A 27,880-nucleotide genomic window follows, 5' to 3' on the forward strand; every position below is an offset into this window, starting at 1 on the left:
ACACTTGGCTGACCTCTCACCTAAAAAAAAGGCACATATGTATAACTATGTATAACATTTTAAAATATATCTTTAAAAAAAAGATAATTCTCTCGCAATAAAATGTCTGAAAACAGCTTTGGTTGGTTGGTAGCATTTCATAATTTTTCCATTTTCAATGGTTACAATGAAAGTTTTATTTTTACTGCGTTACAATGGTGGACGTGGACGAGACTTGTAGGAGTTGATCACGTATGCCCAGACTCAGGCGTACACTCAAACTTACACAAGTTTGGCACTGCTGCTTGTGCCAATGTATTGTTCAGTGTGTTTATCTTGGAGATAGGAATCCTGCCTCGTCTCGATGAAGTCATATCTGGTTACAATGGCAACAATACACTGTTTTAAGAGACATGTCTGGACGACACGTAGACGAATGCCACCTCAGCGCTGACAAGCAGACAATTAGTTTATTACACCAATACAGCAGTCTGTTAACATATGATAAAACAGAAACCCAAGACAATGAGCTTGTTAAAGTCCCTGGCCTGTACCAGTCTTCCTTTGACGTCCTCTGCAGATATGAGAGTTGAAGCTAAGTGGTTGACTGGTGGCTTGGGGACTAAACTCATACCTGAGTACATTTGGGTGTAATTAGAGTGGTGTCCCATCCAGCTCTTTAACTGTCTACTGCTTTTATGACCGTGTTTATATTGTAATGGCTGGGTAATGATTTTGTGACAGTTCTGTACAGAGATTGAAGACCTCGGAGGCTCTTGTTTGGGTAGCTGGTTAGAATCTGTACACTGTGCCAGGGTTTAGTTTGATTACATGGTTGGCAGTACTCCCATGTCTGCTGACAATACATATGCCTGGATATGCAAAAAATATTAAAAAATAAATAATAATAATACTTTTAAATCAGAACCAGTATCAACTTCTACAGCTTTTCATCAGTTGGATTGTACCAACCGGGCCTACCTTCACTCTCCAAGTATATCAATGGCCAGCCAACCAGGACCACTGGAGATGCTCCGATCCCATCATGTAAGTCCTGTCAAACTTATTCAAATCCTCACACTGAAAACATTTCACCGATTCCAACAGATCAACTCTGAGGATGAAATATTCACTGCCACTTAATCTATCACACACCAGGGCAGAATTATGATGAGCATATAATGAATTTTATTCACTTGGCCCGTCATTGCTGTACTCCAATTGGTTCAATCCTTAATTGAGATACTGCTGTGTTTTGAAGTTTCCATTATTTGTCATTATTGCAACTATATTTTCTCAGTGAATAGGCAAGATTTTCCATTTATCTGGTCTCGATGTTGCTGCCTTATGCCCTGACACAGTCTGTGACAGAGCTGCACGTCTGCAGTTAACATTTCGATATTGCTATAGAGCTTGGTGAGCTGGCCATTCAGAGCATGAAAACGCAATACTTACTCAAAGAACTTTTCCCTGTTTACCTATTTCTGCACAAATCATGAGGGTAGCTCAAAGAATCAGGCTTTTTGACTGCAAGTGGTATTTTTTTCAAATCCCTCAACTGGGGGCATGAGGGCAGAGCAAAAGAAAAAGCCAGCACATTCCCAAGTAACTTTTGTGGAAGTGACTCCGAGCCAGGCAATTAACACCCGGCCGGTCAAGTAGAAACACTCAGCGTGCAACAGTGGGGAAAAACCTTGGCTCCCTGAGGTGTAAATGTGTGTGAATGAATGTGGGTGAAGCACGGTGTTTGTGAAAAGCAACCTAGCACACTCATTCAAACTCGTTTAAGTAAACAGAGCTAAATACATTTTTAAAAGACTTTCTTTTGGGGGGGGGGGGGGGGGAATAATGAGGAAGTAATGTCATGCAAAACTGAAAAAGCTCCCCAAAACTGTCTAAAGAGCACAGCGGGGGAATGTTGCCCACATCCAGTGTAAAATCACCCTATTTTGGGTTTATTCAAAACACAATATTCTCATTAGAATCAGCCGACTCGCTGCACTGTCATTTCATCTGGTTTTCCGCGCACAAGCACATTAGGCCCTTTGCTCTAGTAATGTTCCGAACATAACCCATAAAGAACCATTGTAATGTGTCTCTGCCTCATTATTGCCAGGTCAGTGTGCGGAGCAACACAGGAGAATAGGGCGCCTCGTATGGCTTGTTAATTCAACACCTCCCTCATTCAGAACTGCATTTGTACAGCTGGCCTTTTGAAGGGAGTTCAAACTATATACTCCCACGTCTGCGGACATGTACAGATGCAGTGACACTGCACATACACAGCCACACAAATCCGAGAACCCGCTCTGACATCACTCCACACCACCGGTTCCTGCCCAACCCCACCCCCCCCACCTTGGGAAATCACCCAGTGCCTGTCCAGCCACCAGGGCGTGAAATACACACCCCTGGAAAGCAACCGAGGTGGGTGGAGGGACCCGGCGGTTGAGGCGGTGGGGGGCTGAGGCAGTAAGAGGTGGAGAGTAGCAAGTATAAGCACATGAGGCCTGAAGATGGAAAGTGAGGAGGGGAATTTGAGGGAGGGAAATGCAGCGGTGGAATGTGTGTTTGACCGATCTGCAGGGAGCAGACGGGGTGTTGATTGGAGGGTTTAGGTGGTGAGAGATGGAATTGAGGGATTTAATGGACACTGGCTTTCAGTAAGAGGAGGAGAGAAAAAAGGGGGTACCATGAAAGGAGGAGGAGGAGGTCTTGGGGTACACTACTGGCCTTGAGACGGAGGCTCCGTCACGCCTCACGTCTCTGGGAGTCCGGTGCTCAAGAGGGGAGTCGGCCCAACCTTTGTTACTTTGGAGGAGTGGGGAGTGACAACTCATACCAGCATGTCTGACATGTCAGAGCAGTTGGCTGGCCCAGAAGCTGGTCAGGTCTGACGCTGGCCATCTGTAGCTGTAGAACAGGGCTGAACTGTTTTAATTGATGAAAACCGCCCAAGGGAGGATGTGAGATCGTGCTTCAAGGAGAAAACAAAGCAGTCGGTAAATCAGCCGTTGATCAAATGTGCATCCAGTTATTTCAGCGAGCAAATATGACTAGCGGATTCCTGACGGAGCACTAATGGTTGTTAAATCAAAGGGAGCATTTTTTTTCAGACGCAAGACAAACAGAAATTTGTGTGATCAGATTCGAGCTTTGCTCAAGTCTCCTGTTGGATAGATTCATCCTTATTCCGCTCCCTCAAAGAGCTCCTTTTAATGTCACCCAGTGAAGGGAAGTGATGAAATGGAGCAATTATGTATCCATTTGTGCTATTCAGGTGAAACCAGGTGTAAAATTTCCAATCTGTGCACCTGCTGTATCTTCAATTCATTGTGCTTTCTCACCAGTGCTGCCTGTTACAGGGTAATATCCAAAATATGGACAAAGTATTACATGCAATAAATCTATTTACCATTATCATATTGTTTTCGGAGAGACGAATTGCTCTTCCTGTGCCAGTTTACTCCCAAAATTGCAAACAGCTAAGTGATCACAGCATAACACAGACAAGGGGGGGGGGGCCATATGGAGGAAACCCTCCTGAATTTTAAAGTTGGGCTGTAATAGGAGAAAGAACGCACTGCAATAAAGCAAAATTGTTCCTCATCAAGAAGATGCATGCTCGATTTGATATCCAGACATTTAAGAATATGAGAAAGAAAACAATGGAGCATTCTCTTCCTGAATGGGGATGAAAATGTTGAGGTTTTTCTTTTGGTTGAAAACAGATAGCAGAGTCATCTCCCGTCGGGCTGGATATTAATTTTCATTTTCCAAACAGTTTGTGTATATAAATATTCATGAACCACCTTGAAAAGCGATGGGTGACTATAAGGCGGTCAGAGAAACCAACAGTCCCCCCCCCCCCCTCTTTCTCTGCAGCTGTGCTGGGAGGGAATGGGGGGGGTTAGTTCATGATGAAAGACTCTCACTATCCACGACCTTTCCAGTCTAAAACAAAGATTTGCACAATTAACTACTTTTAAATGTCATCCAACTGCCAAATCTGCATATCAACACCAAGCCTTGCATAGAAATGAGGATGTTTGTAGAGGAATCATTTTTCCTCCCCTGTCCCAATCCCAACGCCACCAAATGGGGTTCTTTCTCATTTTAGCCAGGAAGAAAATGTAAATGTCAACATATCTTGTGTGGAGATCCTTCTGTTGCTAATTAACCTTTGCCGTTTAGAAGCTCGACTGAGCTCTGCCTAAACACTGCAATTAACTTGAGCTTGAAAGACAAGAGAGACAACATCTACACTGAGCCATGCAGTGGAGGGATTCAAGCTGACTTCATTATCCCCGTCGATGCACGTGCTCACTTTTTCTTTTTTCAAGGTGCTCATTGGTTGATATTTTCCCCCAGCAGCAGGAATGAACCTATTGCGGGGATGTCAGAATTTGGTGGATTAACAAATCTCATTTCTTTTTTTTCTTTTTTTTATCTTTATGATATTGGACAGGAAAGCTGGTTTAGTAGTAGCCCCCGGTGAGAGGCAAACCATTATTGGGGAATTCATACCCATAAATCTTTACACGGGAAGCTGAGGAGTGCCTGGGTCTATCACGTTCAAGTTCAATTTCCAGATGCAGTGACTGGGAGGGAAATCTGTCCTCCTCCAACTGACTTCAGCCATCCAAAACAAGTCAACGGGCCAGTGTAATTCAAACACTCTCCTCTGGTGTTCTCTGTGGGTCTCCTTGGTGCCTGAGCTGCTCAGGCTCCTCTGGAGTCATGAATACCATCACTGAGCTCAGTCCCGCAGCTCAAAGGCAGTGTCGGTTACAAAGTCAACCCATTAACAACTTCACTATTCAACACTACGCTCTTCCTCAACGGCAGAATCAAGACGAGTCAATAGGCGGGCAGACGACCACAGGTAGGCAAGCAAAATACCTCCAGAGTCCCCCCCCCGGGAGTGGGGTGAGAACACTATATGATGGACAGGAAATATTTTTCTTTTATATGTTGATAAATATTGAAGCTGTCGGAACACTCATGGCAGACGCAGACAAATGATTGACATAATTTCCAGGAGAAAGGAAGACTCTGGGTTGGAGAGGGCAGGGGTGAAGCGGAGGGAATGCTTGGAGGCGCCAGAATAAAGTTGATTCAGTGTAGGATGAATCGGATGAAGGGAAGCTTGGACAGAGTAAATCCTCCTCAGTTGGAAAGAGGAGACCCTTTTAGCACCGAGAAAGTATCTTGGGCAAAGACACCAAACCATGGTTATGCGAAATATTTCACAACACGACTTTTGAGGGAAACTATGGAAATTAAACTTCCTTTGCACTACAGATTTTTCTGGCATGGATTGAAGATCATAAGAAGGTGCTGCACCGTTGTATCAACAGGTTACCACAGTAAAAAAAAAAAACACCCAGTGTGGTCATTCCTGATCAACGGCACTAGTAGTTACTGCATGTATTATTGGATTCCAAACATACACGGTTTTGCTCTGAGGCATTAATAACAGGCACGGATCTACTTCGATTTTGACTGCACACCAAACCAAAGCCGGACGGCCATGCTTCTAAAAAAAAAAAAAAAAAAAAAAAGCCTTCATCATGAATACATGCATTGCATCAACTCTTGTGAGAAGATTCAAACAAGCTTCTGTCTGTTCAGTGGAGGACATCCGTCAATGTCAGCTATGATTAGGTCTTGAAAAATACTCATTTCTTAGGAAGACTTGGAATAACGTCCTTGCAGGTCCGACAGGACAAATGCCCCGTATGGCCAGCGTCAATTCTTATCAGCACCTCATCAAAAATGTAATGACCGCATGAATATTTACCAAGTTTAATTACTGCTCTCTATGGGGGTTTTTTTTTCCGGCCATGCCCCGCACTCTCTTTTCCTTTACAGAGGGCAGCCTCTCATCTAAGTGGCGGCTGAACGTGTCCTTCCACCTTGATGAATATTGCAGAAGTCCGAGGAGTGTGAACCACTGATGGAATCCACCTCAATCTGCAGGAGAATCGATGGCGTACACTCACATTTTCAAAGGCACTAATTGGCGGCAGTAAAATTCAGCAAGCTGCATAACTTACCCAGGAGAGAAATCGGGGCGTGAAGGAAGATCAGCTCATTTGTAGCAGACAAATTTTTAGAAAAAAAACAAAAAAAAAAACATGTCCTTCGAAAATCAGAAGGTTTGTAACAGATGCAGAGGAGACCAAGCCAAATTATTAATGTAGCCGGTTGTCAGTGCCAATGAGGTACAAGCCACTGAAGGAGGCTCGCTGCTGAAGAAACACCGAAAACCTTTTCACTGAGGAGCAGCTTTTTTTTTTTCTGGCAATACCTGACTCTCTTTGTCCCTTAGGTTTTCTCTACTGACAGGCATTTTTATTTGAAATAATGTAAGAAGAACAACATAAAAAAGCTCAAACACAACTGCTACGCAACCCGGCAGAATAAGAAGCTTCATGTGGAATACTCTCTCATCCATTACGATTCGACTCCAGTCAGACACTTTTGTTCCGAATACACAAACTCTTCGGTTACAGATGCTCGACAATACATTATGAAAAAAAAAAAAAAAAAAAAGAAGAAATGAATTGACATCAATCCACAATGATTTGTGACAAAAACTATCTGGAGAAGGCTCTAATGGAATCACAAGGTGAAACTGAACACAATAAGTAATATGAATCATAATGAGCAAGACAAACAATAGCGTAATGACATATCGTCAGCATTTACTCTTGTGCTTTGGTACGTACAGAGGTTAAAGTAGAGATTATGCTGCTATGCAAGTATTGAAATGGCATGTTAACATGGTGATGGGTAAATATTTTCCTTGGTTTGCCTATCATTGCAAACATTTTGGATTATGTAAGTACACAGAATCCTGAGATACTGTATCATACGGCTAATCCAGGTCTACAATTAAAATAAATACGTGTTTCTGAATGAAACAACAATTTCAAAGTTCGGAAACTCACGACAGCAGCAACCGTAAAGTTGGAGTCACAGACCCTTCATTCATTCGAGGACAAACACAAAGAGACAGTCACATAATCATATTGACACTGAGGGAAATTCAGTTACCAAATGAACCCACATATGCAGAGAAAGAACATGCAAACTCCCCCACAGAAATCCATCAACCCACGAATCTGCCGGGCGACTCTAATGCTCGGAGACAAGAGGCCTCGTTTTACTCTGGGTCATTCATCTCCTGACTGAACATTCTCCTCCTCCGTGTTGGAGAACAAGTCCTTAAAAAACCTGATTGGCTCTAACGTCCAAGCTTTGATGAACATTTAAAAAAAAAAAAAAAAAAAAGAAACAAAGCTTTACCCGCGATTCAAGTGAGCTGATTTGCCTGCTGACACAAACTGTGTTGACAGCCCAAAGAAAACATCTGGGAAGAACCAACCTTTGCTTCCTGCTTGATGCCATCTCCTGCGTTTGATCGCCAGACATGAAACAACACAAACACACTGAGCAGTAAAACAGGCACTTGAAAGGGACAATATTGTCAGAGACCCGGGGACATATTGAGTGGCAAGCTTTTTAGCTCTTGGAGTCCTTTGCTGTCTCGCTGGGCAGCGAGCTGATGTCTCCTCGCTTTGTCTCAGATGTGAAACTCCTGTGATTGTAAATAGCTGCGACCTTGAAAGTACACCTCAAGGAAACTGCCGGGTGATTGTTGCCTCAGTGTTCAGGAGAGGAAAAAAAATATATCATTGGAAAATATCACATTTCTAACGACAAAGAAAACATTCTGGATTCTTTGAGCTTTTTATATGAAAATATATACAAGGGATCTGCATCAAATTTAAATTCTACCATATCTACTACTATAGGCATTGTGGTGTCTGTATTGAAACACAATTGATATAAAAAAAATAAAAAAAAAGTACAATTCCATCAGGAAAAACTGTTTTAAACATTCTCCACATGATGAACAATGAATGGAAAGTATTCCCAACGCCAGTGTGACTATTCCACTAACGCCTCAATCCCGCACATACAGAAAGAAAAGAGGGGAAAAAAAGCTTGTAGTAGTAGTGTTTTATTCATCTTTATGTAAATCCAGTCATTTACGGTTGCCTTAACAAATCAGGAATCAAGTGTGTCAACATCTAGCAGAGAAGAAAGTGCATATGGGGATTACAAAAGAACAGAAACTGAACAGAAACAGGCCGGGGAAGAAACTCTTCATCGGTTTAAAGTCTACAAATCCTGACAAGGGTAAAATGAATGTGTTCTTAATTGTCTGAAATCTCTATATGCTGTGGAAAGTTTACAGTTCTACACAAACCCGAAGCCCGGTAAGCCATTGTTCAGATGTGAGTGACTGTGTGGAGGCTGAGCCCAGAGCTGGTTCACACCATAGAAAAGTACCCTGGTTATTTGCATCCTTAATGGTACACTACTGAATGTCTATAGAATAGATGAAAAATGAACAAGCTTTAACCAAACCGACTTCGACTCGTCCTGGATTCAGGCCTGAGCCCTTTTTTTTCTTCTTTGTTTCTTCTTTACTTTACATCCTACACCACTAAGAAAGATAAATTGCTCATGGCGTTGCTACATAGCTAATGTTACAAGTATATGCTTAAAAAAAAAAAAAAAAAAACAATATTAGGCTGAGAAAATCCCACACAGTATGTATTTATATAGATGTATATATCAGAGCAAACAACTGAAATATGGTTTTCAGATAAATTCAGAGAAGATAAATATTTCTTTATTAAAATCTGGTTTAATTCCAGGTTGCTTACAGGATGGCATTTATTCACCACATAAGGCTTACTGCTTCCTCTTACCAACCATCGAAGTGGCTGCAGTTATATTTGAAAAATATAACCCTGTTTTTTTTCTTTTTGGGGGGGGGGGGGGGGGGTGTTGGGGGGGAAAGGCAACTTCTATTTCAAGCACTCTTTTGTTTCATTCTGTAATGACTCAAGGTGATGCTCAGTCAACAGTAAATCTATGCATGGCAATTAAAGCAGCATTGATCTGAAGTCATGTGAATGTTAATTTCAACTTCTCCTCACAAGTGCTCCAGCTGGAAAAAAAAACAAAACCAAAAAAACCCTCAGGATCTCAATGTAAACATGCACTTTTCAAAAATGTAGTTAATGCCATTTTCCTGCCATTTATTGGGCAGAGGTTTTTTCTCCTGCTTCCAGCGTGAAGCATTTCTCCGTCTGACAAATGTTGTGCATATTAAGTCACTGCAGAGAGAGATCTGTCCGTCATGTTGACACCTCTGCAACAATCTCACTACTAATACACGTTCACAAATGCCTTTAACACTGTACTGAACACCCCACAGAGGAAAACAACGAGCCGAACGAACAGAATAAACATCACAAATTCCTCAAAATGCCTCAAGTGAGTTGTTCAGTTGTCTTCTGGAGATGATTCTGAGTCTCTGCTTGTGCGATATCTCACTTGAGTTCAGTTTGGAAGGTGTAAACACCTCAAAGTGTCCAGTTAAGGTTTTTTTTTTCTTCTTTCTTTTCTTTTTTTTTTCTCTTTATATCTCATTTCAACAAAAATATTTCTGGCCCAACCATCGCTGAAAGTCCTTGATTCAATGATGCACATCGTCAATACAGATTAAAGAAAAGCGAACACTCTCCTTTACCTCGCGATTATGCCGAGGGACTTGAAAGGTCAAAGTTGAAAACTCTTAGCTCAGGATTCTGGTCGGACGAAATGCACCATGTTGTTCAGTGGTATCGGACTTATTGCCAATGAAAATAACTACAATTCAGTTTTTGAACATAACCTTAAACTGGTAGGTGTACGACATCTCCCTCGATTATAAAATACTGTACTAAAATAGGAGATTTGTTTGAAATAAAACTTTTGATGGACCAGTTAGTTTTTTTTTTCTTTTTCTTTTTTGTCACATGCATGACTGAACAGCAAATTGAGAAGCAAGACATGATTGAGCTGCGTTTATTGTGTTTGTATAGAAAACAGGGGCGTCTGTGCAGCTATGTGTTGTGTGTGTGTGTGTGTGTGTGTGTGTGTGTGTGTGTGTGTGTGTGTGTGTGTGTGTGTGTGTGTGTGTGTGTGTGTGTGTGTGTGTGTGTGTGTGTGTGTGTGTGTGTGTTGTGTGCGTTGTGTGTGCGGTTTATCCAGCAGTAGCTACGAAGCGTTCGATGTGTTGGGGCTCCAGCCCATTTGATATGCTCTCTCCAGGGTTCTCTTGCAGTCCTGCATCACCGTGCTGAACACGATGTGAGGGTACTGGACCACCAGCCTCTCCACCGTCTCCTCGTTCACCTGGAAGGAACACAGAGAGACACAACCTTAACGCGGTCGTCACAATCAGAACACGTTAAGGACGCCAGAGGAGCAGCACGGATGTTAAAGGATGGACCCTCGTCAGACGATAGAGGAAACTCTTTTTCCTCGAAACTTATTATTCATGTTGTATTTTTTTCTTATTTTATTTATCTTTATTTTTTTTTCTCTCGTGCGGGGGTGGGGTGAAACTGTGGGAATAATAATCAAACTGAGCCCTGTACGCTTGTCAAAAATGTATATGAATCTGAATTGCTCGATAAAAAAATATCTTAAACAGAAAATAGAGGCAACTCTGACCCTTTCTTGTCGTGGACGTCCGTGTTTTTGGTTCCGTTTTTAGTCAATACCATTTCTAGATATCTGTAGGAGTCAAAGCATGTCAACTGTGTTAACTGAGGTCACGCGTGTCTGGACTCTTTGGTCTCCCTCACATTGAGCTGCATTTGTTTTTGTTCTATATGAAATGATTTGTTTCTACCTAAACACGATTTCAAAGAAAGCAAAGGATTTCAACAATTTCATTTCATTGGCATAAGCCACGCTGTTAGGAAGCTGCGAGTGTTCACATCATCCCATTCTCAAAAGAGTTTTTTTTTAATTGGTTGAAAACAATTGTATATTTCAAAAAAAAAAAAAAAAAAAAGTTAAACTTTCACTATGATGAAATAAAAACCTCAACATCCTCTCATAAAAAAAAAAGCAAAAGCATCAAGGACAAGGTTTGCCACAAGCCCAACAATAAACTGTGAAGCAAAGATGAGACTTTTCTTCTCTCTTCGTTTTGCTGTTTGATCACAGTAGAACGACCGTTCTTTTTTTTATACGGCGGGATAAAACTGTGGCTGGGCGCCAACATGGAGACACATTTCTACTCTCAGGTGATCAGTCCTCCCTTTCATCCTGTGAGATGAGACCCGTCTCCGTCAAACCATCTTCACCATGGACAGTAGATCGGCTGTCGGTTTCCTTAAACATTATATATGTGCTGAACCTTTGTATTTATTTCACACGGAGCAAATTGAAACTCCAGGTTTACCTGCATTCCCAGCATACAAATTAAGCGAGGTGAAGGAGCTTTGTGTCTGACAAGCCGCCAGAATATTTGAGGTCTGCAGAAATGGCGATCTCATTAAATTCAGGGCTTCAAAAACATGATTGTTTACTGCAGCTGTCCAGTACAGTCGGTAAATACCTTTGGATTAAATGAACCGTTGCCGCTGGATTTAAGAAATCATTTTATTTATGTTGCTGGTGTATTTTAAGTAATTTAAATTGAATTTAAATAATGTTGATTGGCTTGATATTTCCTGATTTATATTACCTTTCATCAAACGATAATAACAAACAACAATAGTATTAAGAGTTTATCATAGAATGATTGGATAATTCAATAATTCACATTTCCTGGATAATATAACGTTTTATTCAAGTAAATCAAAATATGTTAGATGGTCGACATCATCTTATGATGCTTAATTCAACCAAAAAACTGATGAATAATTTGCTTTTAAATATGTTATTGCTCAATTGAAAAATGAGGGACAAGGAATTCCTTTGAAATAATAAAAAAAAGTGTGTGTACATGTGCAATAACCACACATGCACAGAAGATTGGACTGTGAAGAGGGGTTTAGTGCTCGAGGACAGCTTAGCTCACCGGACTAATGAGGCCTTCATGTTCTCCGAGGACTAGAAAGACAAGCGCTTAATAGACACTCCGGCACTTCTTTGCCAGTCCTATGTGCTTGTCAAACCATCGGTGAGGGCCAAGAGTGAGAAAGTCTGAGAAACTGACAAAGAGCAGAGGCAAGAGTAACCCAGGAGACCTTGAAGGGGTTCGCCGCAACCCACCCAGAACCAACCCCCGCCCACCCACGAGCGTGACACTTTCCAGGGGAAATCATGTATAAACACTCACACACATGTCGAGGAGACAGTCATCCGTTTGTTGCCAAAGCAGCAACAACGTCGTTCACACTGTTCTCTGAGAACCTCGCGGCCCCCGAGGTTTCTCTCGTCTGGAGGAAAAGTCCTCCGCGAGGTTATGATCAGCTGTGGTTGCCATTCGGTCTAATCTTCAAAGGAGCGCGGTTTCCCTAAGTGGTGGAATGCAGCTTTTCTTTATCACATATTGAGAAAACAAATGGGGAGACAGATGCACAAAAAGACAAAGTTCCAGAAGAGAGAAAAAAAAATCCATCAGCGTCTGAGAAATGGACATGTGTGGACTGACCAACAATGTGTCTTGAGTAACAGAGAGGAAGATGGAATCTGCTCAGAACAAGTGAATCCAATAAGGGTAAAAGGCAGCAACTGCCTGTTAGTCTTCCCTTTGATTGCCAAGGGAGAAACGGCATGCCGGAGTTCAGCTACTTGATGCCAACACAAAGACTCTTTGAGGATGTCCATGAATCCGAAAAAAAAAAAAAAAGTGAAATCAAGAGCATAGGGTCAAAAAGTCCTTTGGTCTTTCATCCAATTTTTTTTTTTCCCCCCGTCTCTGATCAGAAAATGCAGCGAAACATTGCCAACAATACCTCGCTTCAGTTCTGTCTCCAGTCAATGCTGAGGAGACAACAGAGACAGGCTGAAGCCTTTTCTTTTCTTTTTCTTTTTTTTTAAAGTGAAATAATACTACGACACTTCAGCTCCTGGAAAGCTTCATTAAATATGCAGGAAAAAGTCAAAATGAGAAAATTCCAGCGAACTATTCAAGATTGATCGGTGACGCATTAGCATCGCAGAGGGATCATTAATAAGACAGTGTTGGAGGGTATTGCCTTTAAGAATTTACACTATTATGAGATCATATGAGTATTCCACCTGTTTTATTAAACAAAACACTGCATATCCGCACCGACTGAAAAGATCAGACTCCAGCGAGGCAGTGGTGCGGATACGAGCACGGGGGCCTGAAAGAAAATATAACAATCAAAGTCATTGTGCAACGTCTTTTTCTGCACAAGATTCTCCAGCTGGGTCAAATGTAAGCGGCAAAGTGGCTTTCGTTGCTGTAATAGCTGCGTTCACCATTCACCTGTTTTCAATCACATGCAGGCTTTAGGTGGAAACGAGTGTTAATCACGAGGTGCCACCGCCTGTCTGCAACACACAGTTTTTGGAGCTTTGTTGCAGATTTATTTTGTGTTTTCCACTTCATATTTAGGCTGCAGGATGTTTGATCTGTTGTTTGAAATCAGATAAACAAAACAAGATTCGCACATCTTTTTCATTCATTTGAGACTTGGCAGATATTTTTCAATTAAAATTGTTTAAACAGATGTAAACCTGAATTTAGCTAAATATATTTAGAAGCTTTAGGTTTTCTTTTTCAATTGTTATTCATATGAATTAAAAGTCAACGAGGAGCGGTGACCCTGATTTTAAGAATATTTTCCGGTACCCAAAAGCGTCCCTGTGACTGTGAGGGAATGGAAGAGTGGGCGATTTTCCGAGCCGGACTTGAACACAGCATTGCACGCAGACGAGCGTAATGACGTCAACAGTTACGGCTTCATACAACGGAGGCTACGGAAGCATGGCCGATTGAAAGCGCTCAAAAAGGACGGCTCCACTTTTCAAAATGCGACGCGGATTATCGAAGCAATATAAGTGACGCGAAGTGCAAGGCTAGCGGCGGGAGTACGTCTAATCTGAAGGAAGCTCCTGGTTCAGCGCAAGATGCTTCCCAAGGCTGGAAAGTGCACACAGACGCACCATAGACCTTACATCACAATGTTTCCAGTGGGGAAAGGAATAAGAGTACGTGAAGCGGGCTTTTAATTTGTGCAATATTAAGAAAAAAACACTCCATAGTTGTAGTTGAGGGTTTTCATGTTGAAGAAATTTGTGAAACACCCGTGATGTTACGAAACAAGCAGTCCGGTGTTGTTTTGATAAATTTGTTAAAGTTTACATCGTGACAAAAAGTGTTTAATTGAAAACTGTTGAGATAAAAAAAAAAAAGCTAAAAAGAAAGGGAAATAAAAGAAGAAAAAAAAATGAAACTGTTGAGATTTCTTTCTTTAAATATTTATTTAACTTTAAAACAAATTAACATTTATCACCGCATAAACACACACAAAAGTTCCGAAGATTGGCACCACTGAGTACCGGTTCTAATTCCTAGGTACCGGGTATCAGCGCCGTATCGGTTCAAACATGAAAGTTACCCGTCCTCACTTGGTTCAAATATAAACATGTAAGCAAAACATATTTTCCTCTAGTGATGGATTTGCGAAGCATTTTACACACAAATTATATCCTCAGAAATGTAAAAATGTAAAAAAAAACAAAAAACAAGTTCAACTTTGGCCTATAAAGTCTGCTTATTGAAGCCTGCGAGGCCACAAGATTAAAAATGTGTCCTTTGTTGGCCTTTTTAAAGGTCTCAGTCAGGTGACTCGGTGGCTTGATCAACGTTTTAAACCCTCAAACTACAGCTGTGCTTTACCAAAAAAAGAAGATGACCCATGATATTGTTCTTACAGTGGACCAAAGCAGGATTGGAGGCCCGGTTTAATCAAGGCCTCCAAACATTGCGACTCCAGTGACAAGTTCAATTTGTTTAGACATACGGCAGGCGCCTCATTAACAAAATAAATGACAATCCCACAACTGCCTTCATAACATATTATACCACATTCTTGAAAAGAGAATGAAACATCTCCCCAGCTCGTTAATCAGGGTTTAATTACAATTAAAACTGATCTAAAGAATAGACCCGTCAAACTGATGAGAGGCCGTAACATTCATTAATGCTAATTTAGTGCGGCTCCACTTGCTGAGCAAACATGGCAGACACAACACAGTGAACAATCAAAAAGCTGAATCATTCCCTAATTGCAGGGTTGTGGCTGAATGTTTGTGCTGCAACACGACGGCTTTGATGGAAATCACGAAGAGCGTTGCGCTGACCTGCGCTGCTCTTCATTATGACAACTCAGTGAAGAGAAAAAAATTAAGTGAGGTTTTTAGTTTTAGCGTATTTTATATTCTGAAGTATAATTACAGTCCCGTCCAACAAAAGATCATAATTCATATCTTTTACTATGGCGGCGATGCCGGTCAAATTGAAGAAACTATCAATCACATCTAACAGTGTATATATATAAGGTGTATATTGTAATAACAGAGCACAGAAATCCCTGGCACCTTGCTTGGGATCTATTTTAATTAAATGGCATCTTGAATGACAAACTGTACGCTTACGCTTATTTTAAGACAGCTCATTGAAGGTGGACTGAAAATCTTGTTGACAGAAAATCGGTTGACTGAGGCATTCATACGTCATAACTCTCTTCCACTGCGCCAGCCTGCCAGCGAGAGTAACTGTGCCACTTTGTGTGCTTGCAAAACAACAGCCTTTTGTAAAAGAAACCCACTTGTAGCAAGTTCCCAGAGTTCACAGCTACGGTATGTCTCTTTCCAGCTAGAATCGCGCCGTATGCCCTTTCCGTGGCTCTGCGCTATGTTGAATGAGATGTGATGACTTCACCCCACCTGCTTGGTATTTGCGGCTCGGGGCCGATGTTAGACATGAAGGTCAGAGCGAATACTGTAGCTGACTGGATAGTTGGGAGGGGACGCCTCCAGTTCCAGCCGAGCCACATGCCCGTTGAACCTGTGATTCAGCAGTTTTCCACATGGAATACAGTTTTGTTTGTTGGGGTTTTTCTTCTTTTTTTTTTTTTGACTGGGCAAAATGGTACTTAATGGCGAGTTGGGTAACTTAAGCTTGAAGAGGCCATCAGAAAACATCGTGGCAGGGATATTGCTTTAGACATACCGGGAACTTTTTTTTCTTTTCTTAAAAGCCATACAGTGGTGATCTAGTGTGCTGTACTGTACAAACCTTCCTTCAAACCTGCTGCCAAGTCTGTAGGAGAGCCATATGATCGAGCAAATCGCTACTCACTGATGATTCTAATCTCCGAGAAGCATCTGGGAGAGCAGCCATGGCTATCTGGACTGAGGCCTATACTTATGATATTTTCCCCCATTTTAACTTCAAAGATGCGGCCCTCTAGATCTGAGTGTGGTGTAATTCATCCTGACGGGTAATGCGCTGTTGTCAGGGTTTACAAGAGGGTGAAGGAGAGACGAGGGGAAAACAAAAAGATGTACGTCTGATATGTTGTTTGGCAAAAAAAAAAGAAGCACCTTTTATGTTGGACAATAAACGAGAGCCCGTTTCTACAGTTGTGTGTGTCTGAGCGCTCGCCGACGGCTGCTCCTCAACTTTTACGTGAGACAGCTGAAGGTAAGTGACAGTAAGTTGCTGAGCTGACCTCTGCTCTCTTGTGGAGTGCTCATATGTGCACTTTTCCTCAATACCGAGTCCCCCCCCCCTCCCTTTCTTTCTACGACTAATCCACCGATGCAAATGCACTCTATCACCACGTAAAATATACATTTACTGCAAACACCGGGCCTTCTCCTGGTAAGCAGCACAGTAAAACACCTCGTAAAGATGACTAATGTCGCAGCGGTTCACATTCTCAGCTGGGAAAAAGAAGAACCGGGCTGTAAATCGATAATCAGATACACAAACATGAAGATGCATGTCGTATTAGGCCGCCATGGTGAGCGCACCCTCTCCGTGCAGCGAGCAATCAGGCAAAGAAAATAGAAGAAATAGGAAGAGAGAAAATTGAGGCAATGTAAAACTCAAAAGAAATAAATAAATAAAAGTAACAACATATCGTTGCTACATCAAAATCCACTGTATTGGATTGTTTAGAACAAACCGTGACTCCGGAAAAGAAATGAAGCACTGACTGTTGATATTGAAAGTAATTTCAATAAATGCGCAGTAAGATTCCAGAAAACAAAGACATGATCCACAATACTTCCTGTATAGCAATTTTATGTCTTCTTCCAATAATATTGCCCGACTGTGCTTTCATTAAATTCAATGCAGGTCTGTCTTGTTTCCCTATTTATTTATTTCTTTTTTTTTATTTCCCTTCCTTCCCATTTTCTTTGGCCATGTGGCAGCCATTGCTGGTCCCAGGCCCATAAAGAGAGACAAATACCCCCGTTCCCTGTCTCCTCCCATGTAGACAGTGTATCAGTCAACCAGTAAATACATTTGGGGTAAATGTTTAAAAAGCCTGTTTAGGCAGCAGAAGAATGCAGTGCATCAGGTCTTAGTAAAAACACAGCTTAAAGGGGTCTGAATTTAAACAAGCAAGATTTATAGCCTTCTTTAAACTGCTCAGAGGAAAAGCCCCAGTTGTAAAGTTTCTCAACGAGTAACTGGACAACTGAAAGATAGCTTAACATCTTAGATAAGAGCAGGAAGGAGGGAGAGCGAGGTGAATGAAAGAGAGGACGAACCATACAGGGGGTTTCAGGAGTACTGATACAGAAAAGAAGTCCCCCCACCAAACTTATTCTGAGGGATTCAATATTTCTAAATGAACTATTGATGGATTGCCTTGGAAGCTTAAGGAATAGACTGCGTTTCGCTGAGGAAAGCCTGAGCTCAAACATTTTGATTTTGTCTCAGAAAGCCAAGCAGCCCTCAGAAACCTGCAGTGCAAAGCTCTCAATGTGCTTTTAAAAACCAGGTCAGGCATCGCTTGCGACAACTAAGGTCTGGTCCTCCTCATTTCTGCACTATATCAGACGGCAGCAGAACTGAAAAGCAGGGTGTCAGAATACACACACACACACACACACACACACACACACACACACACACACACACACACACACACACACACACACACACACACACACACACACACACACACACACACACACACACACACACACACACACACACACACACACACACACACACACACACACACACACACACACACACACACACACACACACTGAACAGGGTCAGAGAAAGAGGTTCTGGGGGCCAGGTTTGTAAACCCCACACTCCATCACACGTGACAAAGGTAACCAAAGGAATGTGTACCAGGCTCAGCCCAATCCCTCTTTCTACATGGGCCTTCTTATCTCTGCAGACTGGAGGAAAACATACAATAACTCAAGTTGCTTTCCATAATTTATTAGCTCGTCTCCTCAAAAAAAATAAGGCGAAACACAATCACAGCAAAATTGAAAGTAAGTTTAAAGCCTGAGCTGGTGTGTTTACATATCGAACAAGCCAGTGTGAGAGGGACATTTAATGTGCTGCACTGTTTGAATTGAAATAAAGAATACAAGTAAAACCTTAGCATAAACAAAGTACAATTATTTGTGAAAACCAAAAGTCACCAGTCTCTGGAGACAGCCAATTTATGTCTTCAGTAAATTACAGCAAGATAATTGTGTCTGTTTGAGTTTTTTGTTTTTTTGTTTTTTTTAACGATATGAAATGATCCATTGCAATGAAGGATGAAGAAGTGTGAAGAACAGGCTATAGCGTACCAACTAGATGTCAGATTCATTTCAGTCAAGTTCCAAATTATCCATCCAAGTTGGATCACACAGCCCGTCATTTGTAGCATAACTACTTTTTGTGAACAAAATGACATTAGAATCACTTGTTTTTGGTTTTGAAGATAATCATTGAAGCATTGAATATTTGACATAGCACTTTTAAAAAAAAAAAAAAAGATTGTTCATACTAGTTAAATAAATAAATAAATAAATAAGGGTACCCCCACGGAAAAAAACCCTAAAATTGGCATTTCTTTAATCATTGATTTATGCATAAAGAGTTGGATTTTTTTTTTTTCCATGACTAAGGTAAGAATTATATACTATTAGAAGATTATAGACAATTCGGACAGAAACAGAGATATGGTGGTAAACTGACCAACAGAAAAAGAGAGCCAGCGTTCAGTTCCTACCCGGACTGGTGGAGGTCATATATTGTTCTCACTGGAAATACAATATAATATTCTGTTCACAAGTTCGATGCTCTGTGTAAAGTAACACTGCCTATGAATGGTAAAAGCATTCGGCTGTAAGGTGGAAACGCACATACACACTCCCCACCACAAACCATCAATACAAATTCCAGAGCGGCTTAGAGAAGGTCAGAAACGAGCAAAAATTCCTCAAAGTTAATCACAACAGAGCGACTTTGTTTAATTGTTTTTTTCCTTGTCTCTCGTGACTACTTTTTTTCTACAGGTTGAATAAATAATTCAATAGCAAGGACAGTTCGACCCAACGTCATGGCATGAAATTCATTGTGATTTTTATCGTAAAGAGAGCATGGATGAAAAAATGTGAAGCGTCCCAAGTCACAAGCAAATCATTGAACAACATGCAGTGATCTCATCTGAAAGCCCATAAAGTGTGGTCACCACTTGCTGCAGAGTCATTATTCTGAATTATAGGTTAATTCTGAAAAATTAAATGAGAGCACAGCAATTAAAGTCAAGTTTTTTTTTGTATTTAAGAGCTCAACAAAGGAGCAGTAAAAAGCCCCTGTCTCTACACAGAAATCAGCATTATGTTCTATTCAGCAAAAGCGCTGTTCATGACAGCATGATAAATATGTATTGTTATTATCAGAAGTTTTGCTTCAGGATTTCATTTTTTTCCTAAACGATAAACTGATTTGCAGTCAGACTTGTAAAATGTTAGTTATTGGCCAAAAATATATAGAGATTGGCAGGTCTGAATGTACGGGCCAAACAGAGTCCTTTCCATTGCCTGTCCATGACTCCATGAGATTATATTGACCTCGGTTGTGGCGAGTAAACAGCACTGGATGAAGGAGGAGGAGAAAAGGGGGGAAAACAGAGAAAGGGGGCCACTCGAATGAACTAATTGAATAAGCAAACGATGTGAGCGGCATCCAAAATTCAAACAACCTTGGCTGTCCTTACTCCAAGAAGAAAGACAAGAAGGAGGAAACAAAATACTAAAAAAAAAAAAAAGGCAAGAGGAGTAAGAATAAAGTGTGGAAGAGGTGGAAGGAAGGCTGAGGAATGCATGAGTGTGTATGTGAGCCAGGTGGGTCAGGTGTGTGTTTCTGGTTGGGTTTTTTTTGATTTTTTTTTTTGTTGAAGGTCAATTCTGAAATTCCCTTCAGATACTCAGTGAACTCGGTCGGTGTCTCACTTTATTTCACCCGCTCTCCTTCACTGTCCCTTGCTCCTGCCCTTTAGAAACAAGATGAAGGGATGATCAGGAGGCGGCTTCAGTTAAGACCGCCAATCAATACAGCTCTTCTCTGTGGGATGAGACTCTAAGATTACACTGAAAATCACAAATGGCAAATGACTCTTTCAGACTACTTTGGCGACTTTTAACATTCGAGTCTGACCAAAGCCTGGAAAATAGAAACCAGAGAGCCTGCCTATCTCATGCTTGATGCTGCCCGAGCAGTAGCTTTTTCCTAATTCCCCCTCGCATTAGGAGCCTTTAAACTTAGGATCCCCGCCGTTCACAATAACAACACTCATCAAAGAAAGTTTTGCCTAACTCCAAACTCTCATTTCCTAAACGAGAGTTAAAATGCCTCCTAACTCTTCACCATACTTCATCTTTGTTTTCCTCACTCCAAACCTCCAGGCCCCGAACAATTAGGCCCTTGTTTATGTCTGCAAATTGCTGTGCCGTGCCTATCTGTGTATAGTCCCTGGCAGCTGGATGCACCAGTGGAACGACCATATTGATTGGGATGTCTGTTCTTTTAACAAGGTCTGTCTGGTTGCTCTATCTGGGGGTGCAGCAGTGCTCATACCTGTTCCCCGAACGGCGCTCCACCTCACTTCAGGTAATGGGAGCACACTTCAAAACTGCTTACACAAAACACTTCTGGGGGGGGGGGGGGGGGGGTGATTTGTATAGAAAATACCCAGAATCGTCTGTTTCTTGTTTAATCTAATTTTGCTTTTATTTCCATTTGCTTTCTGTCATCCATTAAATACCCCCCCCCCCCCCCCTTCATGTTGAACCCCATATTCTTTTTTGTATCCTGGATTCTCTTCCCTCCTCTCGTCATTACTATGATAACTCTTACTTTCCCCACCAGCCATCCCTGAAGAGGCCAGTGGCAGTCGGTGTCATTATTTTCCTAGTCCAGCTCCATGCTGACTTTGTGAGTTTGCTCCTGTCTCTGTTTCACAACCCGGACTGCCCGTTTGTTTTCGCTCTAATGAAGTAGTGGAAAAGTAGCCGGGGAAGTGAGATGGGGAAGCGAGTGGGGTGGCGGCAAAAAGAGATGAGGGGGAAATAAGGCGAGGAAAAAGACAAAGGAAGAAGGAATAGACAGGAGGAGCGAGAGGCTATAAGAGGGAAAAATAGGCACATTTGAGCAAGCTGTGAAAACGTTTCTAAAGGAAAACATTCCACTGAGACTGAATAATATCTAAATCCCCAAAGTGATGCATCACGGGAGAATGGAGGCTTCAAACGCACAGAGTCCAGAAAGGCCCATTATGGACAAAAGCAACTTAACACGTATAAGAGACATATGAAAACAGTGTCAAGATAAGGAGTGCAATGAGTAACAGTTTGGTAGAGAGTGAAGCGGGAGAGCCTGTCTCTCCACAAATCAGCGAAGCTCGCTGCTGGATCTCTGCCCCAGGGAGGGAAACTTGTTTGTGGTGAGCAAAAAAAAAAGTGTTGAATCTTACTGCATTAGCATTTGGTATGTTTGCATGAGTTTGGCATATTAATGTGTGTTTGTGTCTCCGGGTTTGCCCAGTTCAACGAGCACGATGTTTTTACAACGTTGTTTAAATTTTTTAGATGAAAACCACCTCTGAGGCCGGGGTACTAAATTTTACAAGGCAAAGGCATCGCCTGGATTGATACACCACGTTAGATTGTGTTTGTGAGAGCGCAGAGAGACCTATTCCTCCTACAGAGAAGGCCTAACATTTTAACTATAAACTGTGGGTAGTCAGGCTTTTCCACGGCATACGCGCTAAAAGATGCAGCAAAGATTAGACATTTTTTCACAGCATTGAGGCAGTTCTTCCGCACCAGTTTGAATCCTTCAAAAGACCGGCACAGCACTCGCTAAAAGGAGACAAAATGAATTGATTTGATTATTTTTGAGCGAGTGTGGATCAATCGCATTCTTTCCCTTCGTCACAACAAGGTCATTTGGCCCTGAGGGCAAGACGGGTGTAATCATTTGAGGCAGCCGGAGCATGCCATTTACCCAAGCCTTGAGGGGGGTGGTTCTGATTTCAATGCACCATTATGAGCTGTGTTAACGGCAAATAACATAAATTCCTCCCAAAGAACACACACACTGTTGCACACAGACACGTCGCGTCCATGAGCATATGTATAAACACACAGAGACACAAAGGAAATCCTTCAGACTGACATGTAAGAAGGAAGAAGAAGAAGAAAAAAAAAAAAAAAGAAGTCAGTGGGGCAGATGTATGAATGCGATTCTATTCAGATGGTTAATGGCTCAGTTACTGAAAATAGAGTCTAAATCAGAAAATTTAATCAAATCGATTTGACTCACATCTGGGCTTTTGCTTGGTCTGTGTTCGCACAGTTTAAAAAAAAAAAAAAAAAAAAAAGTCTTTGAACCAGCCTAAATAACAGCGGACACACAATTCAGGCTGCCCGTCTTCAAAATGTATATAGTACGGAAGCACGTTTGTATAAACTGTGACGAAGGAAATCGATCCTTCACACTGCTCCACATGAGGAGAGCCAGCTGGATCGTGTTAACAGATCTTAAATGAATTCTACACTTTCTAAGTCCTGTGACATTCTGGGAGGCTGTTACATTAAAATTCCCGGGGTTTTGACAATTCCAAACAAATTGACACGGGCCGGGCGGCGCTGCCGGGGCGATGAGCTGACTGGTTTGTCCGCACCGCGCGTCAAGGTTATCACGGGACTGAGTTTGTGTAAGACTGAAAGGGCCCACTCTGAAACCGAACACCATCAGCTAGTGTGGAAACTTTCGGGACACAGAGAGAGAGAGAGAAAAAGCCAAGGTAGAGAAATATAGGATGGAAATTGTGTTTATTTTAAATAGCCAAATGTCAATGTGAAGGTACGTGCACATGTGAAGGACAGAGAGACAGATATACTGTACATGAGCTCGTAGGACAACCACAACAGGAGTTCTACATTTTGACTGAGCCGTTTTTTTTCCCTCCCAAATAGCATTCACACGGAATTCCCGCAGAAAACACACATCTGCAGCTGCAACTTTGCAGAGACCCTTGTAAGGGAAATATTAACTGTTGGATATTTACAATATGTCAACAACACTGTCAACACAGCTCCCAGAAAGAATAACTAAAGGCAGGAGCAGACCGCTCAGTGTATGTGTATGTAACAATTTACTTTTTGCAATGCAAACGTTCACGGTAGGTAGGCAGAGTAAAATCATTTCAGGATGAGGCCACTGGCAATGACCCCCTCAGCTACAGCAACGACACCCTAAACAGAAGTAGGTTGATGGATAAATATTGAGATACTTCCCCAAGTGTGTAAGTCCTGTGCTCAGGCAAGGAACATTTAGTTGATATAGTTAAGGGCGACGCCAAGAGAGTTAGAGCTGCCGAATCTATCAAGCACAATTGCATTAAAATACCTTCAAAATCTGACCAAGGACACAGTCTTCAGTAACCGTTCTGCCTTGAATACTATTGGAGAATGTCATTTTTCAATATAGTCGTTCAACAATCAAGAAGTACACAGCAGAGCTGTGGACCCTGTATGCTGGCCATGCATCCTATCTACAGAGGTTTGAAGTCCGATTTTACTATCTTTTTAGAGCTTCGAAAAGAACGAAGACAGGTCCTGCTAACATGACGACAAACACAACATGTTTTTGACAGGTAATTTCAAGCTTTGCAGATTCCCTTATTCAGAACTTGGGATGGAGAAATATCAACACAGTTGTTTGACCCTGTTTGTCCAGAGACAGGTGAAAACTGACAGGTAAACAGTAAATTACGTATTGGTGCCTTATCTTCACATAGCTCTCCAAGTAAACATGCAAAACAAACAAAACAATTAACCAACACTGTTAGACGCACAAAGTCGCTTGTCAGTTGCATTTTTTTTTTTTGCATAAAGCACAAGAAAAGCTTCTTGCATATTCTCTAAAATAGCAAAGCTGAACCTTTGTAGGAGTGTTTGACTGACATGGTCTTAGTCAGACATGTTTTTTTCTTACTTTCTCTTTTTTTTTTTTGGGTCTTAAAGTTAATTTCATAAGTGACATGTTTTAAAGGTTATTGTAAGAAAAACATGGATTTACAGTGACTGGCAGAGCAGCAGCACAAGTAAACACCAAATCATTTATTTATTTATTTATTTTTTCCTGCCGCGCTCAGCTCTGTACGTGAAGACATCATGAGCAGACACAGAGACCGAGCACGCACAGCTGCTCTGCTAACTGGGCTGTTTTCGCGGTCAGTCTGTCCCTGGCTCAGCCAGCACACCTTCCTCAAAGCCTTTTTGTTTATTGCTCCACTGAGTTCAGATCAGTAGCCGAATAAAGACGTTTGTCTTTCATCTGTCAAAAGCCCCACGAAACCAAACGACTGGCTATAAGCTAGCTGAGTAGCATTGACTGTAAATTTGAGTATTGGGTAAAGCAGAAGTGGTGACAGCCGCAGGAAGTTCAATAATCATAGTTTTTGGGCGAGCCCAGGATTGAATGTGAGTCTTATTTTTATTGTCAAAAGCTAAATGTAGGATTTAGGACTTAGATTGAAAGAAATGTGTGCACTGAGGAAGTTTAAGGAGGCTTCACATTTCAAAATGCACCAACAAGAACTTATCAATGAAATTTATGATTCAGCATGAAGAAGGAATGTGACGGCTGAAGGAAAAAATGCAACCCAAATAAATTGCACAAGACTTGAAACTGAACTGTGGAGACTAGTTTGATATTGAACACGCGATGCAACTTTAGTTTTGCAAATCGCAAATGAAGCTCAACGCAAATGGCTAAAAGCTGGAATTTCCGATTTCTAAAACAATAAAGACTCAAAGCACCGGTTGTGGTTAAACAGATTCTCAAAGTACTAAGAATTGTTGATTTGATCTAACTTGTTTTTTTTTTTTTAGGGGGGAAATGGAAAACTCCTGATATTCTTTAGCAAGGAGCTTTGCCGGGCAAAGGGCTTGAACCAACACAGCAAAGAAATCACAAGCTCAACTCAGACAGCCGTCAACAATGTCCCAGTCAAAGTGACCTTCATAAAGACGTTAAACGGCGCTTCACGATCCACGTGGTTCGGCCAGAAGTGTTGGTTACAATAAATGTGGGCATGTAAAATAAATTCTGATTAAATGTCAAACAGTAAAACTGAAGCATGGAGTTAGATGAGGCGCCTGAAGACTGCGGAGATGAGCGCAGGAGGGGTGCGAGGCTTGAGGGATTGAGAACAGAGACGAGAGTAGGAGGTGAGGAAACAAGCGAGAGCATGGTCACCCCTGTCCCCGGGCCGACTTGTAGATAACCACAATTCCCCTGGTCTGACTCTGCCTCCCACCTTTTTACCTCTTTAACACGGTCTACAGCTCTTATTTTCTTTTTGACCTCGGTAATAACAGCCTTTTTCTCTATATTTGTTTCCCTTTGAGCGAACTTTGTATTACCCCCATTCTTCTCTCCAAAACCTGACCATACCTCCTGTAACTCCCTCTCTCTCCTAACATAATCACAAACAGCAACATCAGGGACCGAGAAAAAAAAGCGGGCGCCGAAGGCCGGTGTTCTTCCCACACAGACCTGACCGATCCTCAACAGCACTCCAGGCTCATTTGCGAAGCTCAACACAATTTTAGCAGGCCAAAGACAGTAGACTGAACGAAAACGGGTGAAAGAAGCAAGTATACAGTGAATTAACTCTGTGATTAAGAGCTGGCAAAGTACCCAACCTTGCAAACTGTCAAACTCTTGTCTCTGCTCAATTCACACCCCATTAAAACTCTAATAGTACCAATTACTACATTATTTAGCTGTGTCATCCACAAATTCTCTCCTCAGAGCAGAGGGAGAGTAATCATTAAACTTCCAGCTAAACAACCAAATCATATGTATGAGTCACACATGTGAAGAGAGAGGGAGAGATAAATAAGAGCGGAAGGACGGGGGAATGTGTGTACTGGGAGGGCCCGGGTGCATAATGTATGAAAAATTCCACAGCGCGTTTTTACTGGCGAGGCTGCAGGGTATCGATTGTTGGGTCACTCTGTCAGTGAGCAAGAATGAAACTAAATGAAAATGGGGTCTAAGTGATCACCTGCTATGTAATGCAGTTACTCTTTATTACTTGTGGATAAATATGATAGACACACATTCATGACTGCAATAATGAGAACCGAGTACACTGCTTCATCACTGAGACCTTACATATAGGGTCACCCTCAAATCCTCATATATTTTAATTTTATTGCAGTCTAAATAGATAAATATGATACACTGATGTTCTTGTAGCACTTAACGATCTCAGAGTATTCATTTTTACCGGAGAAATCCATAGGGTCAACCTTAGGGGGCGTGACATGAAGATATTGCTGATTTTATAATGACGAAATAAAAATGATGAGTTTCCAACCTGCAGCATAGCCTCGACTATAAGTCAAAGTCTCTCCTCCCTCTTCCTCCTCTTCCCTGCCAACTTCTCCTCGCACGTTTTATTACACAACAGGGGGTTTTAAATTTGTTCAGCCCAAAACCTAAAGGTAAAATTTACCCCGAACCTAAAACGATCAGGATGCTCATTAAAACACATTATAACACACTATATCTAAGGCCAACGGTGTTGGCATTATGGGATGTGTTGTGTCTTTGCCTGCAATTGAAGACACGAGGTTTTACAATGTAAGTACAGACTAAAGTTTCTAGGTTAAGCCAGCTGTTCACTTCGCCTTCCTTGTCTGCCCTCATCCCTCTCATACCAGACTAAGTGGATGCATCTGTGCTGCGAAAGCTCCACTGAACCAATTGGAGAGGTGGGAGGAGTAGTTACCATGGCAGTACAACCAAACGAGCTTCTATCAGGTAAGGGATTGGATGGGTAAGAGCCCAGATGGGGGTGTGAGGGTAAACAAAAATGCCCACACATCTGGAGGCATCTCAGAGTCAGGTTGTTATTACTCTATGTACTGGACAGAGAGATTTCTTTCTTTTCTTTCTTATTTTTTCCTTTCAAATCTCTATGAGTCTGATCATTTTTATGTGCTTTAGGCTAATACATGCGCATTAAAAAGTTGATGGTTTTTCCTCAGTTGTTTTTACAGTCCTAACATGAACTGGAAGGTTTAAAGTATTTCCAAAAAATAAAAAAATTATTATTATGGCCTCCAGTTATATAAATATTTAAAATAATTGCAATGTGATGTATAATATGTTTAGAAACTATGTTTTTGCTTTTCATGGCTAAAATGTTTACAGATTTAAGTTTCATTGCAATAATTCTAATTCTATGGTATTTTAAATCATTATAGGAAGAATAACACATCAACCGCATTTATTATTTTGTACATTTTCCATTTTATGCAGGACTCGGCAAAGCACTTTCTATAAGCCAACTAGATGGATAGTCCAGGTACAGTTTGAAGCTCACATGAGGGATCGTCACTGTTTTGTGGAGAAATGGGTCCACAGTTAGGACCCACAGAATAAACAACAATTTCTGAAAACACCTAAACCTGAAGGAGGTCAGAAAGACCAGAAGCATGA

The 27,880-nt window shown here is 41.5% G+C and overlaps 1 protein-coding gene across 1 annotated transcript in view; it reads right to left on the reverse strand.

Annotated features, from left to right (window-relative positions):
* Nucleotides 1-8,835: 8,835 nt before the first annotated feature.
* Nucleotides 8,836-27,880, reverse strand: part of fbxl17 (F-box and leucine-rich repeat protein 17) — a 220,585-nt gene continuing 201,540 nt past the window's right edge. The window contains exon 11 of the mRNA XM_080466839.1: nt 8,836-10,242. Coding sequence (XP_080322965.1) covers nt 10,105-10,242 — 138 coding nt within the window. The 3' untranslated portion in view covers nt 8,836-10,104. The remainder of the gene's footprint in view (nt 10,243-27,880) is intronic.

The sequence above is a fragment of the Lipophrys pholis genome (genome assembly GCF_963383615.2).
Source record: "Lipophrys pholis genome assembly, chromosome: 7".
Classification (NCBI taxonomy): Eukaryota; Metazoa; Chordata; class Actinopteri; order Blenniiformes; family Blenniidae; genus Lipophrys; species Lipophrys pholis.